The following is a 15,578-nucleotide window of genomic DNA, read 5'->3' as shown; positions in this document are numbered from 1 at the left end:
TGTAGAATATTCATTATGATAGGTTGCTACATATATTTTTTAGTTATCTTAGGTTGTTTTTTCAAGATGATTTTATTTGAAAATTAATAATGAGCTCAAATTTAGTATCCGAAAAAATTATAAATTTTAAATTTTAATGTAATTCAATTCTATTATTGATTTACAGGTAAAATAAAAAAGCAACATAGCTTTGATTCTAAAATCTATATCTATAACTAAATATAAAATAATACTTAGCAAGCAATCACAAAGATTTGATTCTACGACCGTAATATGCTAAGGGTCCGTTTGGTTCAGTGAGTAGGAATGGAATGGTATGCAACCCCATACCAGGATGGTATGGATTCAGAACCCCATACCAGACTAAAACTGTTTGGTTCAATCCTGTAATAGATATTCAATCCATTCACACTATTTGGTTCAATTATGGAATGGATTCTCTGTCCAGTTTATATATATATATATATAGATACATACATACATTTATTAAACACACAAATACATACACACATATTATGTTGCAAATAGATAATTACCACTAATTAAAAAATACTAGTTCAATACATTTTCACTCAAAATGGTGTCAATACATCTCCACACAAAAAGATTTCAATATATGTTTTTGACAACCAAACACAAAGTCTACATAATTTTATAAGTTAAGCATTTTCATTACATCACTTATCCAAGTTAGGATGAATGAGGTTGATTATAAACTCTTTCTTCCACTCATCATCCGAGCATTGGTAAAAGAGTGAGAGTTCACTTGGATTGGAGGCCAACCTCTTGGAAGCTTCCATCATTTCAAATCTTGTCAATCCTTCTATGCGAAGCAATTCACTAACCAAATTTTTTTTTTATTTTCCTCAACTTCTTCACGAGCCATGATAGCTTGCTCATGTAGTTGTGTAGTAGAGAAGGCACTTGCAATGGTAGACATGTTCTTGTTCATCTCATTCATATGATTTGAAAAGCTAGAGACATATTGTTAAAAGAAGAAGTTAAGTCCACAACCTTCGGCTTCTTCCTTTTCCTTGCTAGTTCATTTGGAGCCTTTTCCTTTTTGCCTTTCTTTGAAGAAGGTTCACTTGGAGTTGATTGTTTTGACTGGTTGACAGACTCATTATCATCAAATTCATCGTCTTCATCACTATCACCCTTATCTAGTTCAATGGTCTCTTTCTCTTGATTCTCAACAGCTTCGACAAAAGTCTCAGATTGCACTCCAGTAGCTCGATCGGCACCAAAGATAATTGACAATTGATCATAAAATGGAAAAGGAACATTCCATAATCCTTGAGCATTTCTGTGTTGCTGAAATTAAACAAGAATTGGAATAAAAAAAAGATACGTCATTTACAATATGTTATAATTTCTAACAAATTGTAAACAAGTCAAAGTATTTGTGTACCTTACAAAATTCTTCATAAGATTGCCTTTCACAAACAATCATATTCTTTTCATTATCCCAAGAAAAACCAGAAGTGCGAAACATTTCAGTTAGCACATTATATTTATCCTTAAACCATTTGATTTTTGATTCAATATGGGGAATAGCTTTCAACCCACACCCGGGAAACTTCTCATTCAATTTCTCCTCTAACTTATTCTTGAAACCACCTTTGAAACTCCCATCAGCTTTCCATGAAGGATCGGCACTCATCTCCAACAAACCATTAATCAAACACTCTTCCTCAGATTTATTCCATGATCGCTTGTTTTTCCCTCTTCCACTTTGAACAAATTGACCAACATTCATCCTATACAACAATGATGTATTAAAAAAAAGATTACGAAATAAGGCTATTTTCTTATTTGCAAGATAAATTAAATAATCCAATTACACCATAAAAAAATATGTCAACACCATAAAATTCGATTACATCATAAAAAGGAACACCCAAACATAAGTCCAAATAAACTAAAGAAACATTTATGTTTGGCTACTATGCCTAAGTCTCCAATTATTAAACATAGTTTGTGCTAAGTTATTCCGATAAGCAGTAGGAACCTTGACATATGGAAAAAAAATAGGTCATAACATTGCTTATTGGACTCCACAATATAAAATCTGAAATCTAAGTATGATTACCTTGCGGCACTTTTAAACCATTAGGCCTAGTAATAGCATCTCGAAGGACACGACCATCATGAGCGGATCCTTCCCAACCAGGTTGAACATATATGAACTCCAAATTAGGGTTACATACACCTAACACATTCATAGCAATAGAACCTTTCCTTGTCCGATATCTTGCTCTATCCTCACTTGGCACATGAACACTAATATGAGTGCCATCTAAGGCTCCTAAACAATTCTACAAAAAAAAAGTTAAGAGGGATAAGTTTTACAATAAACAAAGTGGATAGATTTTTAAATAATATAGATGAAATTATGTTATTACCTTAAAACATTTCCATCTATCCACTTCACAATCTTCTGTTATAGGTGTCGGCTTTTTCAGCAAGTGTGTATGTAGTTTTAACACGGTAAGAAGACATCGGTGGAAGTTTCTACTAACACTTTCTCCACTTCGAAAGAAATGACTTCTAATTGTCCTATTTTTCAAATGATGTGCCAACGTGTACAAGAACATAGCTACAATTTCCTCCAAAGACATATTTCGAGTGCCATTTAAACCACCGACATCTCGGACCATCTCACAAAGGACATAAAAGGTTTTTCTATTCACACGAAGTTCACTTTTGCAGACTATATCACTATCCTTGATTAGTGCATCCAAGTGCTTTTGTCTAAGGTGTTTCTTCTCACTTTTGCTATAACGTGGTCGTTCTATTTCATAAACAATTACACCCATCATACACATCACCAAGTACATGAGTGTGACGACATTGTTAACAACCATGAGAAGTATAAGTAATTCAATTTGTGTCTTCTTCCTTCTTGTTACTATGGCTAATTGAGATGGAATCATTTCTGTGAATGTATATATGCATCATCAAATTAATCTAGCAATCATTACTATGGCTAATTGACATTGTTAACAAACTGAGCATTTGCATTAATCCAATACAAACTGAGCATCATCAATTTCATAATTCAGCAATCTCCAGTATGCTCTAGTACAAACATCCAGTATAAACTAAAGCAATCTCCAGTACAAAAAAATTAAGCAAGCAAACCCAACTCCAAATTGCTTGGAATTAATCCAAAAACGTCAAACAAACAAAGAACAATGTGTAAAGAATCAAACTTTAATGAATTATGAGATGAATAATTGAAAACCCAATTCCAAATTTCTTGAAATCAATCCAAAAACCTCAAATAAACCAAGCAATCAAACATCCAGTACATCCAGTACAAAGCAAAACCAAACCAAGCAATAAACCTCACAGACTTTCTTAGCAAAACCCAATGAAGAAAACGAAGCTATCAATTGAAAAATTCAGCAAACATCCCGTACAAAAAATTGGTCCTTTAATCGAATGAATAAGCAATCAAAACATCAAAACCAAACCAAGCAATAAACAGGGATTTTGAAGGAGAATTTTAGCAATAAACAGGGATTTTGAAGCAATAAACCAAACCAAGCAATGAAAAGCAGAAAGAAAAAAAAAAGATATATACTTTGGAATTTCAGCGTACGGAGGAAGAACAGAGTACGGAGGAGCAGCGAAGATCAGCGGGAGCAGGTGCAGCGAAGAACCAGAAGGTTGAAGGAGAATGTCAACGAAGAGCGGGAGAGGAAGATTGAAGAACAGCAAAGAACTGTGAAACAGGGATTTTGAATTAGGGTTTGTATATGGGGGGAATGGATTTTGAAACTTTGGGGGTTAGGAGGGTATGAGATTTTAGGGAATAGAATGGTATGAGAACCCTTTTGGGTATGAGATCCCAATGTAAAATTAGATAACCAAACATTGGAATGGGTTGTCATACCATTCCATACCCATAAAAATAACCAACCAAACACACCCTAAGTAAAACTCCAATCAACTTCATTACTTTGTTATTCTAATAGATTTTTTGGTAAGACTCTTTAATTTTCGAGGTTGTGTGGTGGAGCATTCCACACGCTCTCAAAACAGCCCATGCATTTATTTCATTCACATGTTCACTACAAAAAGAATTGAATTTGGAGACCAAAACCATTTCTTGGGAGAGTAGGTTAGTGACAAATTTAGTAATAAAGTGCTTTATCACCAGTTAGTGGCATAGAGTTTTTGTAGCCAAATTTTTCGCTAAAGTTTTTTAAATGTAATGAAATTGAATTTTCGAGAAATGTGCGGAAAAAGGTGAAATTGAACAGTAAAAAAGTTTAGTAACAAAATATTTTTCTATATTGACTAGAGTAACTCAATAAGTGAAGATTGAAGTCAAGAGCAGGGTTATGCATATTTCAATCAAAGGTGTGAGTATTGATCACCCTTGAATTAGGAGGATTTTTGATTTTTTTAGTAGCTTTCTACTGTATAGCTGTCGTTTCTTTTTGAGCTTCTATGGAGTTTTGTTTCCTTTATGAACATACAGAGTGGGTTGGGGGAAACTCTTCCTAGAAGGTGTGATCCTTTCTCATGCAAATACAAGTTAGGTTTGCGGTGCTCTAGTTTTTGGAAGTACCATCTTGTATTGTTGATTTTTGTCCAATTTAATGGTTCTTTTGGTTCAATTAAGTTCATGTTGTTGTTGCTGGTTTTTTTTTTTTTTTTTTTTTTTTTTTTTTCAATTTGTATTCAGTTGTTTTTTATGTTGATTTTGAAGTTATTTTTTCCAAAATTTTGTCCAACCCTGGTGCAATTGGTGGATACTGTGGATCGCATGACTCACGTGGCGGTGGTAATCGCTTTAATTGTAGTGGTTATTACTAATTTTTAATTTAAACATTGATTATTGTAAAAACATTAATGTAAACAATTATTTTTGTAACATATATCTAACTTTGAATTCATAATCATTAAATTTTAATTTAATTATTTTTCTTGATTATATATAGTTTTTGAGTATTATTTATAAAAAAATATTGAATATTTGTTATTATAGTTAATTAATAATAGTAAAAATTACTATTATTATTTCATAATAATGACTTATGTTCAATTTTTTACAACTTGAAAATATATTAGCGACAAAATATGCAATAAGATTTTCAGTTTGACATCAAGCTAGCGACAACTTAGAACATAATTGTTTTTAGCGACAAAAAATTCAATAAAAAAGTGTTTTGTCACCATTTTTAATGTGGTATTCACTATTCACCGTACTTATATAACTTGAAATATTATAACAAATTCTTTGTGGCGTGTGAGTACTCCTTCTATTGCATTAAGTTCTGAGTCAATGAGTTTCTTAAATTTTATTATCCAACGATAAACCTAGCTATATTATATCTTCTAATCATTTCTACACCTTTTATTCACCCACTAAACCCTGATGATCACTTGGGATGTACCATGATGATCAATTTCCCTCGTATAGACAACATACGTCATATTTAAAAGGTTCTTCCCTTGTACATCAATTCTTTCACACAATAGAAGCTCTTATCCTCGAGTATACTACCTTTGTTTCTATTATTTTATCTCATTTATAAATGACATAAAGATTAAGAAGTTGAATATAGTTGATTAAAGTGATAAATTTTATTTTTTATAAAAATTATAGGGAAAATATAAAGAGTATTAATCTTGTTTTTGAACGGAATACAATTAATTAATCCAAATGATGGGTAAGAGATCATTGCTGGTATTATGGCAATTTGTCCTTGCTATCAACTAGCAAGTCTATTTTACAATAAGATCACTCTTCAAAAATACTCTTTGACCTGCACAATAAACAAGGATCAGGAAGGCCGAAAAGGATTTTTTAGGGACCTTTTCCAACACCAAAGTCAATGTTTAAACCAAATACTTGCCTAATAAATCTTTAACCAAGTATATGGTGGCTCATAGCTTGGAGGATAGTATTAGGATGTTTTTATAGCGTGAGGCTTGAATAATTATTTTAACAAACAATATTTTGTCCCATTCAATAAATGTTCCCCAATGTTCAAATGATTGAAGATGTATTGAATAGCGTTCGTTCTCAGTAAATATTATTTGAAGTTCAATAAATATTAAAGAGTAAATACTTGAAGTAATTCAATGTCATATAACTTGTTAATGGTGTAATTGTGGGTATTTATAGCCCATTATTGGGTAATCCAAGAAATGTCTCGAATAACCTTAAGAGAGTGTCACTTATGATCTCAATACACTATCCTTATAGAGTTAGCTATAACTTCTGACGTGGCAGTCTCTCATTAGCCTCATGACGGTGTATTAAGTGCTCTAAATAACTTTTCGTCTTTTAAGGGCTAACGAGTGTCTTTTATAGAAAAATTAGGTTCTTGACCTTATCACTTGAGTGACCTATATACTGTACATGTGCTCATTGGAAACTTATCAGTTAATGCACAGTTCTTTTGTTTTTTCTTTATTTTCCCTTCCCGATCAAGTCTTTTAATAGTCTTTTAATTGGGCTCAACTGCACTCTTATTAGCTAAAGTCCAATAATAATTAAATTAGTTTTCAAAAACTATATTAGCTAAAGTCCAACATTGTCATTTATTAGCAGTTTGTAAGGTTTTTAATATTTTTTAGTTGAAAATTTTAAACATTAAAATGTTTTGTTGGCAAAAACTTAATTATTTAATGTTTAATTGGTATAAAAGTTCATTTTGTTAAAGTAATTGAATTGATATGATTTGAAAATTATATTGTAAGGTCTAAGTTGAGATTTAAAATAGTGATTGAGTTATGATTTCGTTTTGTGAGACCATGAATAATTCAACTTATAATTTTAAATTTTAAGCTCAGCTTGTGGTTTAAATTCTTTTTTATTATGGTGTCTTTAGAAACTTAAATATAACTTGTAATTTAAAATTAGAAAAATTATCTAGAATAATTTCTAACATATTCATGATTTTTCTATAATAATCTCTCCTATTGATTAACCATGAATAATACTAACTTTAAGGCGTATTTTCCTATAATAAACTCGGTGACAGGATGACTTGTTATAGCAAGTTTTATTTTTTTAAAAAAGAAAAATTAAAATAAAATGTTTAAAAAAATGTTTAAAATATGTTCCAAAAAAATTTATGCTTTTTTTTTATTTATTTAGAATTTTTTATGTAAATTTTCAAAATTTTTCTCTAATTTTAAATTAATTTTCAATTTATTTTTTTGGTGAATAACTGAATACCCGACTTTTTGGGTACCCGAAAAGCGGAGTTTCGATTAGTTGGGTTCCTATTTTAACGGCCTGTGTCCCCACCCGTTTTATCAATATTTATCCGGGTACCCGAATTGATAAATCGCGTCGGGACACGAGTACCCGGGTTTTGATTTGAGGCAGCTTTAAAACGATTTTTGTGGAATGGTTTTTAGGCAGTTTTTGTAATGGCACAATAAGCAATTTTAGACAGCTTTTTTTTAAGATTAATTAGTAATATGAAATTTTTAGCATTCAGTTATAAAACAAACAAAACACATGAAATTATGCAAATTAAAAAATAAAAAAAAAACTTGTGCGTTTACTGGTTCAAAACATGAAATTAGGATGTTGAATTGAAATCCATTATGTATCTTTCAATTTGAAACATCAAACAACTGCAAATAATAATACCAATAAAAATAACGAAGAAAAAGTTAGATTATATGGAAAAAAAAATAATCTTTTTTTGAAAGATTAGTAATCCCAATTAATTAATTAGGATTCAAATAAATTTGAAGAGAAAATAAAAAATCATAAAAAGAGATGCAAAAGAAGATTAAAAATTAAAAAGGAATTTTAAGTTGCTATTAACAGGTAGTTCTAGTTGTTTACCTTGAATGCCCAAGATTAAAAAAGGGAGTTTTTGAAAGTTGTATAATTTTTGAGTGTTTTGAGTGAGAAATTAACAATTAAGAAATGAGAATGGGAGTAACAGTTTTGAAAAGTCATTCAGAATAAGAATTAGAAAATTATACTCCCTCCACACCAATATCTAGATGTCTTTTGGGCACGAATATTAAGAGTAGTGTGGAGTCCATTGAAAAAGTGGTAGTTCGGTAAGTAGTAAAGGGTAAGTTGTGAAAGGTAGTTGGGTAAGTAAAGTATATGTGGGTATATTCGTAATTACTTGTGTGAACTAAGGATATTCAGGTAAAAAAAAAGAACAAAAAAGAAATGAGACAAATGATATAGTTTTGCCAAAAAAGAAAATAGAACATTTATATTGGTGTGGAGGGAGTAATAAGAATTGATGTTTTACAATTATAATAATGCATACGGAAAACTTAAAAAAAACACCAATATAATAAGCGGGTCAATGGGTACTTGCTTTAAAATATTTTTCAGCCCATAATCCAATCCAATTAAAATGAGTCGGGTACTCAAACCGTAATTTATGTTTTTTCCCTCTTAAAATCCGTTAATTAAACCCGATCTTTAAATTTCGCCACCCTTTTCATTTTATCGCCTCCCCTCCAGATGAAATTACGAATTTGCCCTTAATATTTAAAAAATTACAATTTTGCCACTCATTTCAAATTTCATATTTATAATAATAATAATAATAATAATAATAATAATAATAAAAATAATAATAATAGTAATAATAATAATAATAATTATTATTATTATTATTATTATGTCAATAACAATAATAATAATAATTAACTTTTTTATATTCTTCAAAAAGAATATAAATAAAATTAATAATAATAATAATAATAATAATAATAATAATAATAATAAAAACAACAATAATAAAATTAAAATTAATAATTATTATTCAAAAAAAAAAAATTGAGTGCCAAAATTGGGCGATTGAACCATGGTTCAGTTGCCCAGAACCGGGCGACTGGACCCCGGTTCAATCGCCCAATTTTGGGCGACTCAATTTTTTGGAAAATAATAATAACAATAATAATAATAATAATAATAATAATAATAATAATAATAATAATAATTTATTAGTACAACGCTCTAACCAACTGAGCTAATAGGCCACATTAATCTATAAATTATTATTATTATTATTATTATTATTATTATTATTATTTTCCAAAAAGAAAAAAAAAATTGAGTCGCCCAAAATTGGGCGATTGAACCGGGGTCCAGTCGCCCGGTTCTGGGTGACTGAACCATGGTTCAATCGCCCAATTTTGAGCGACTCAATTTTTTTTTTGAATAATAATTATTAATTTTAATTTTATTATTATTATTATTATTATTATTATTATTATTATTACTGTTATTATTATTAATTTTATTTATATTCTATTTTAAGAATATAAAAAGTTAATTATTATTATTATTATTATTATTATTATTATAAATAAGAAATTTGTAAGGAGTGGCAATTTTTTAATTTTTTAAATTTCAGGTGCAAATACGTAATTTCGTGAAAGGAGTGGAGATAAAATAAAAAGAGGTGGCGAAATTTTGCAGGCAGGTCAATAAGTCAAATCAAACGGTTTGGATTTTTTAACAAGCCTACTGGCCATGCTTCCACTCTCAAGTCTCAATCCAAACTGACGCGAGTTATACACGAACACACTTGAAAGTGGCACACTTTTTCTTATCTTATTAAATAAAAATTATTTAGAAATGAACCCGACTTTTATTTCTATTTAAAGCTCTCATGTATTTCCTCTGGTCTTCTCCTTTTCCGTAGCTTTAGAAGAATTATCTCTCTTCAAATTAAATTCCAACCATTAGATATTTGTTTTATTACACCAACTCACAACCGTGTGATCTTTCTTCGATCGCAAGTCTCTCTCCTTTCATCAGTGAAGGAAAATTTGTGTATTTAAATCTTCAAAGTATCGTCGTTATTAGCTAATATTGTTTGTGGCATCTCGACATCGTTGAAGTTGTTTTCCAGCGGAGTTTTTCTCGGTGGATTTTCTTTTTCTTTTGTAAGTAATCATTTACTTAATTTTGTATCACATGGGTTTTTTTTTTTTCAAAAAAATGATGTTAATCCTGCACATTGTAGAATTATGATTAGATTTGTGAATGTAAATGGGTTTTCATTTTTGAATCATTGTTTGTTTTCATTTGATTAGATTTTTGGAATGGGTTTGTTTAAATTTTACAAGAAATGTTTGTCTTTGCTTTTTTTTTTCTTTGTTAAAGTACTTTTAGGTATATACGTTTGCTTAAACTTTACACGGTTTTTTCAATAATTAGATTAGATTTGAGGATGTAAAAGGGTTCTTTGAATCATAGGTTCTGTAATTTGATTAGATTTATAGGTGATTGAGTTTCAAAATATTGGATTTGGGTGAAAAATAATAGATGATGGGATTATCATTTGGATTTCCATTTTCAATTTCTTTTTGTATTGCGCGCATCTAGTGATTGAATTTTGAAAAACTGTATTTTTTTTTGTTTAATAAGTTTTTGTATGGATAAAGGATTATAAGGTATAGGGAATATCCTTAAAGAAGAGAACATGATATCTGGAAATGGTAGAACATACTGAATGTTTTTGGGTCAAAAGTCATGGATTGAAGGTGCTTCCCCATATTGTATTTGAATTATTCTGGACAACTAATAAATTCATCCAATTTTGTTGAAAAAGTGATATTATTTATATATTTTAACTTATTTATTTATATTTTTAAACTTTTTGTTCTTTGTTTCACTGATTAGTTTTGCATTTATGTTTGCACTTTCTTTGAAATTTGCAAGGTTGAGATGGTTTTACTTTTACTGGTGATGTAGACTGTAGTAAACGAGCGAAAGCCTTAAAGCTCCTTCAAGTGGGTGGGTTGCTTCTCTTAAAAATGGGGTGTTTTTATTCTACTGCATGTAAGCAATGTCCTGGACATGAAGACCCTGTCTTTCTAGCTGCTCAGACTGCTTGTAAGATCTTCCATATATGTTTTTATCATTACTTTTGGTCACCTTTTAGTTTTAGGCTTTTAGATCATGTTTATGAACATGTTTCTCCAAATTGTTTCATACTACCTTTCTTCCTTTGAGTCTGTTCTTTGAAGTAAAAAATCACAAATGAAATTCAGGTCAACGGAGGGAATCGATGAGAAATTGTTAGACTTCATGCTAAATTCGATGTGGGAGATTAGGAATCGGAAGGATGTGTATGATGGGGACGTGAGGGATTTTCGATTTGATATTTGAAGAGGATCCAAATACTTAACTCGAGAGTTCTTACATTGCATAGTTACATAAGTTTTATAGATTATATATTTGTTGTGATTCAATCCTAAAGTACTAATATGCCTCTTCCTTTTTCCAGTTAGTGTTAGTGAAGTTGAAGCATTGTTCGAGTTGTTTAAGAGCATAAGTAGTTCAGTGATTAATGATGGGTTGATAAGCAAGGTATTTTTTAATTCAATCTAATTATTAGCTGTGCTTTTGTGTTGTGAAAGTGACCCATGGTTGCATTGAGTATATTCTCATGGCTCGTGACTTCTGTGTGTCAATCCTTTGTCATATTTATTATTCTTAGTTACTTGTTAGGCATCATATGGATATGGGCTGGTATCTACCAACATTTTGAAACAATTAGATCTTACCTACTAGATGTTGACTTATGGGGAATAATTGCTAATTCATGCAAAGGGGTTGCTGACTATTAGTCCTTAAAAAATGGACCTAACTTTAAAACTTGGCAAACCTGCCTCTATTGTAGGCGGGGGCACGGCTGGGGGTGGGGGTAAGGTTTCCTTCTGTCTCTTTGGTTTGTATGTTATATATGTGAAAAATGTCTAAAATCTGTTTTGTTGATTGTACTTGTAGGAAGAATTCCAATTAGCTTTATTCAAGAACAAAAAGAAAGAGAATCTTTTTGCTAATCGGGTATGTGTATAATGAGTTAATTAGAGTCATTTGTAGGTGTATATGTTACTCTTATGTCAAATGACCTTGTAATCTCTTGCATACAGATTTTTGATTTGTTTGACGTTAAAGGAAAAGGAGTAGTTGACTTTGGGGACTTTGTCAGAGTACTGAACGTCTTCCATCCTAATGCTTCTCAAGAAGACAAGATAGACTGTATGTTCCCTAGATATATAATAAGAAGTTAACATTATTGTAGTATTCTGTTCCAGAATGTTTGTTATGTTTATCCAATGATATGCATTTTATTTGTTATATTACAGTTACCTTTAGGCTTTACGACTTGGATGGCACTGGATTTATTGAACGCCATGAGGTATATAGCTTTTGCATCCCGTATGACATTTTTTATATAAATCATCATTTCATCTTAGAATAGTTTCTTGTTTTGCCTTTCAATACCGTGCTTTAGGTATAATTTAGTTGAGCATAGAATATTTTATATCCCAAAGTTCTTCAATGTTTCTTTTAGTTATATTAACTAGACAGATTCACGTTCAGTTGTTATCTTGTGTCTTGTTATTCTTGTTTGAGGTGTTATTTGCCCTTGGTAGTATGAGGCTGAGGTGGGGATAATTACGTTTGCATGTTCCGTAGATGTCCTCTCATCGCTGAGACTTTGCTCCATTTCAATGTCTTCATTGCTTTTTTGTGATACTAGACAATGACCTTATGTGATAATTAAACTTGTGCCTAGAGGAAATTTTTGCTCGTGATCTGGGTCAAGTGTTTTGTTCCATAATTTTAGGAAATTTCCTAAAATTTACAATCGGCTACCAAGAATTATCGTGTTACCGAATCTTGAAGAAAAAGCTTTTCAAGTTGCAGTTTATTTATGCAAACAGTCAATTCCTCATTCTGTAATCTTAACTATGATTATTTGTGAATACATCCTTCTATGAAGCTTGTTTGTGAGCTTTATGTTCATATAGGATGATATATTTTTGGCAGGTGAGACAAATGTTGATTGCCATTCTATGTGAATCTGAACTAAAGTTGGCGGATGAAACGATTGAAATTATACTTGATAAGGTAAGCTCGCACCATTCTACATGTGGGTTGTTCTCGAACCAATGATATTTATTCTTACATTGGATCTTAACTTGGTTAATCTGTGAATCAATGGAATGTTTGGGCAGACATTTCAAGAAGCTGATGTAAATCAAGATGGAAAGATTGATAGATCAGAGTGGCATCAGTTTGTATTAAAAAATCCTTCGTTGTTGAAAATTATGACTGTCCAATATCTCAGGTGCATACTCAAGATGTATAATGTGTTGTACTTTGTTGTTCAAATTTTACTACTAGTATTTTTTTTTTTATGTTTATAGTCTTTGACTTTTGTCCATTAACTTTATTAAGAGTATTCAATAAAATAATATATCTACTATTTTAAATATTCAATTTTTCGTAATTCAAAATGCAAAACTGATGCATATGCAGGGATATCACAACAACATTCCCAAGTTTTGTTTTCCACTCGGAAGTCGATGAAATAGTGGCATAAAAAGAAGATGTTTAAGTCATTAGCAGCCTCATTATTATGTTTGATAATAATGGGGGCGGAATTTGCACATAGTTAGATTTTCCCTTATTTTTTCACTGCCTAAACTATTGTTATCCTCACCATTTAGAAAAGTTTGAGGTGTGTTAAGATAGCCAATAGCAAGTGCATATGCTTTTGCTGTCATTAAACCTTGAGTTAATGCAGAATCACTATTGTTGTGTTCTGAATTTCCAGTACTAGTTTTGTTTCATTTTCAGGAAGAACAAAGATATAATAGCTGAAAATTTTTATGAAGGCCCAATTATTTTGTATCCATTTTATTCTTTATTTTATTTCATACTTCTACATACAAATATTTGTACGGTAATTGTAATTCTAATGAAGTTGGGATGTAACAATAAATAGAGTTGATTGACGGGTTAATTATACGGGTTCGCATTGCATCTACCTCAATTGTTGTAGGCATAAGTATGAATTTGATGGGCAGTAGGTAGGAATGAGTATGGAAAGTGTTATCTATCATGGGTAGTGAAAGGGTGGTGTGTATAAGGTCTCCTGCCGCATATCCACTCGCATGGCATTATACCCACTTCACCTGACCCATACCTACCCGCCCCATTTATAAAATGTACTATTTTATATCTATTTGTTATGTTTCCATTAAAAAACTAATGAAAATAAATTAAGATTATTTTATTTTATTACATTGAATGGTTTAAATAAAATTAGATATACAATTGAATTTGTAAATAGTTTCAATTTTGTTTGTTGTAAGATCGCCTAATCCTTAGGAGTTCTTACAAGCTTTAATCACAGATCGAAAGAAAGAATGATGAAAGAACGATGAAGGGAATGAAATGTGGTAAATGTCAAATGCAATGACCAAATTTTTTTGTGTTTTCTGTTTGATTTTCGAAAATGCAAATGGAGGATAGTTATAGCTAAAATCAAAACTCACTATGAATCCACGTAGCAAGTAACGACGCACTTAAGGCACAGGTGCACGCGCCAAATACACCAAGCATAAGAACTTTTGCAAATACGACTCTAATTTAAGAATCATACAAACAACAGGGATTGAAACAAGCGTTTCGGATTTTCTTTATCATTAATCAACTCTTCAAATTACATTACATGCTAAGCTATTTATAAAGAAAGCAAACGAAAGAAACTAACTTAAAAACTGACTCATGAACTGTGCACATAACCGGCTAGTGAGTGACGTGTGGTAGTTACCACATTGTGGCCGGTTATCATCTCTTGGTAACCGTCCATTTGTGAGTAACTTCTCATGTAACTCCCGTCCCATTATTGCTTATTACTAAACCGACAAATAACTACCTAAATTTCAGAAATTAACTCCTAATTACTAGCATAAAAACCAAAAAGTAACCACCCTAATTATTCTGAAAATAACTTCTTAAAACCGAAAATAACTACTTTAATTTTTCTTATTTTTTTTGATTACTTACATGAGAATAACTACCTAGCTACTTGGACTAAAAGGACTTCAAAGATGATGACCTTCTACACGCCTTGATTGGCTCGACTTTTGCTGAAATTAACTTCCGTGCTTTGACTTGATATCCGTCTTTGATTTCTTCTTGACTTAAATAACTTATGTACTTTCACTTGATTTCCGTCTTTGATTTCTTCCTGGCTTGTACTTCCATAGTTGCTTATCCATACTTGCTTATGATTTTAAAATACTTAAAATACATGACCTATTTTTTTTGTTTTGTTTTATTTTAATTAAAACAATAGAACATAAATGGACCAACCCTAATAAACATAAAATAAAACACAAACTAGAAACTAAACATTAAAATTTAGATTTGAAAGAAACAATGCTTGACTACGAATGATCTTTGAAAGGTGGATTAAATGAGTGCTTGTTACAAGCACTAGTGGAAAAAACATCGTTTGCTGCGGTTTTTTTGCCCTTATTTGCTGCGATTTTGGCTCCCAACAATAGTGATAGCAGCAAATGTCCTACTTTAAATGCTGCGGTTCAAAATCGCAGCAAATAAGGGCATTATTTGCTGCGGTTAGGGGCAAAAACCGCAGCAAATATGGTGGGTTATTTGCTGCGGTCAAGGGCAAAAACCGCAGCAAATATGGTGGGTTATTTGCTGCGGTCAGAGGCAAAAACCGCAGCAAATACTTCAATTTTTTTTTCTTTTTTCCGTTTTATCCTTATAATAATCCAATAATAAT

The 15,578-nt window shown here is 31.0% G+C and overlaps 2 protein-coding genes across 4 annotated transcripts; one reads left to right on the top strand and one right to left on the bottom strand.

Annotated features, from left to right (window-relative positions):
- Nucleotides 1-957: 957 nt before the first annotated feature.
- On the bottom strand, nucleotides 958-4,641 carry LOC130799308 (uncharacterized). Its single transcript, XM_057662409.1, has 4 exons — nucleotides 4,583-4,641; nucleotides 3,590-3,730; nucleotides 1,412-1,760; nucleotides 958-1,314 (listed from the first exon to the last, which is right to left on the bottom strand). The coding sequence occupies exons 1-4, from the start codon at nucleotides 4,639-4,641 to the stop codon at nucleotides 958-960; spliced, it is 906 nt and encodes a 301-aa protein (XP_057518392.1).
- Nucleotides 4,642-9,614: 4,973 nt separating this feature from the next.
- LOC130799854 (calcineurin B-like protein 1) lies at nucleotides 9,615-13,648 on the top strand. Of its 3 annotated transcripts, XM_057663118.1 has the most exons (9): nucleotides 9,616-9,906; nucleotides 10,685-10,858; nucleotides 11,253-11,335; nucleotides 11,756-11,815; nucleotides 11,902-12,010; nucleotides 12,118-12,170; nucleotides 12,806-12,886; nucleotides 12,994-13,106; nucleotides 13,298-13,648. In XM_057663118.1, the coding sequence occupies exons 2-9, from the start codon at nucleotides 10,780-10,782 to the stop codon at nucleotides 13,359-13,361; spliced, it is 642 nt and encodes a 213-aa protein (XP_057519101.1). In that variant the 5' UTR covers nucleotides 9,616-9,906; nucleotides 10,685-10,779; the 3' UTR covers nucleotides 13,362-13,648. The 3 variants fall into 3 exon arrangements, with proteins under 3 accessions (XP_057519100.1, XP_057519099.1, XP_057519101.1); XM_057663117.1 differs by lacking the exon at nucleotides 13,298-13,648 and having other exon boundaries at nucleotides 9,615-9,906; nucleotides 10,718-10,858; nucleotides 12,994-13,291; XM_057663116.1 differs by lacking the exon at nucleotides 13,298-13,648 and having other exon boundaries at nucleotides 9,615-9,906; nucleotides 12,994-13,291.
- Nucleotides 13,649-15,578: the final 1,930 nt, after the last annotated feature.

This window comes from Amaranthus tricolor, chromosome 14, assembly GCF_026212465.1.
Source record: "Amaranthus tricolor cultivar Red isolate AtriRed21 chromosome 14, ASM2621246v1, whole genome shotgun sequence".
NCBI classification, from domain to species: Eukaryota; Viridiplantae; Streptophyta; class Magnoliopsida; order Caryophyllales; family Amaranthaceae; genus Amaranthus; species Amaranthus tricolor.
This window is presented reverse-complemented; position numbering and strand designations above follow the sequence as displayed.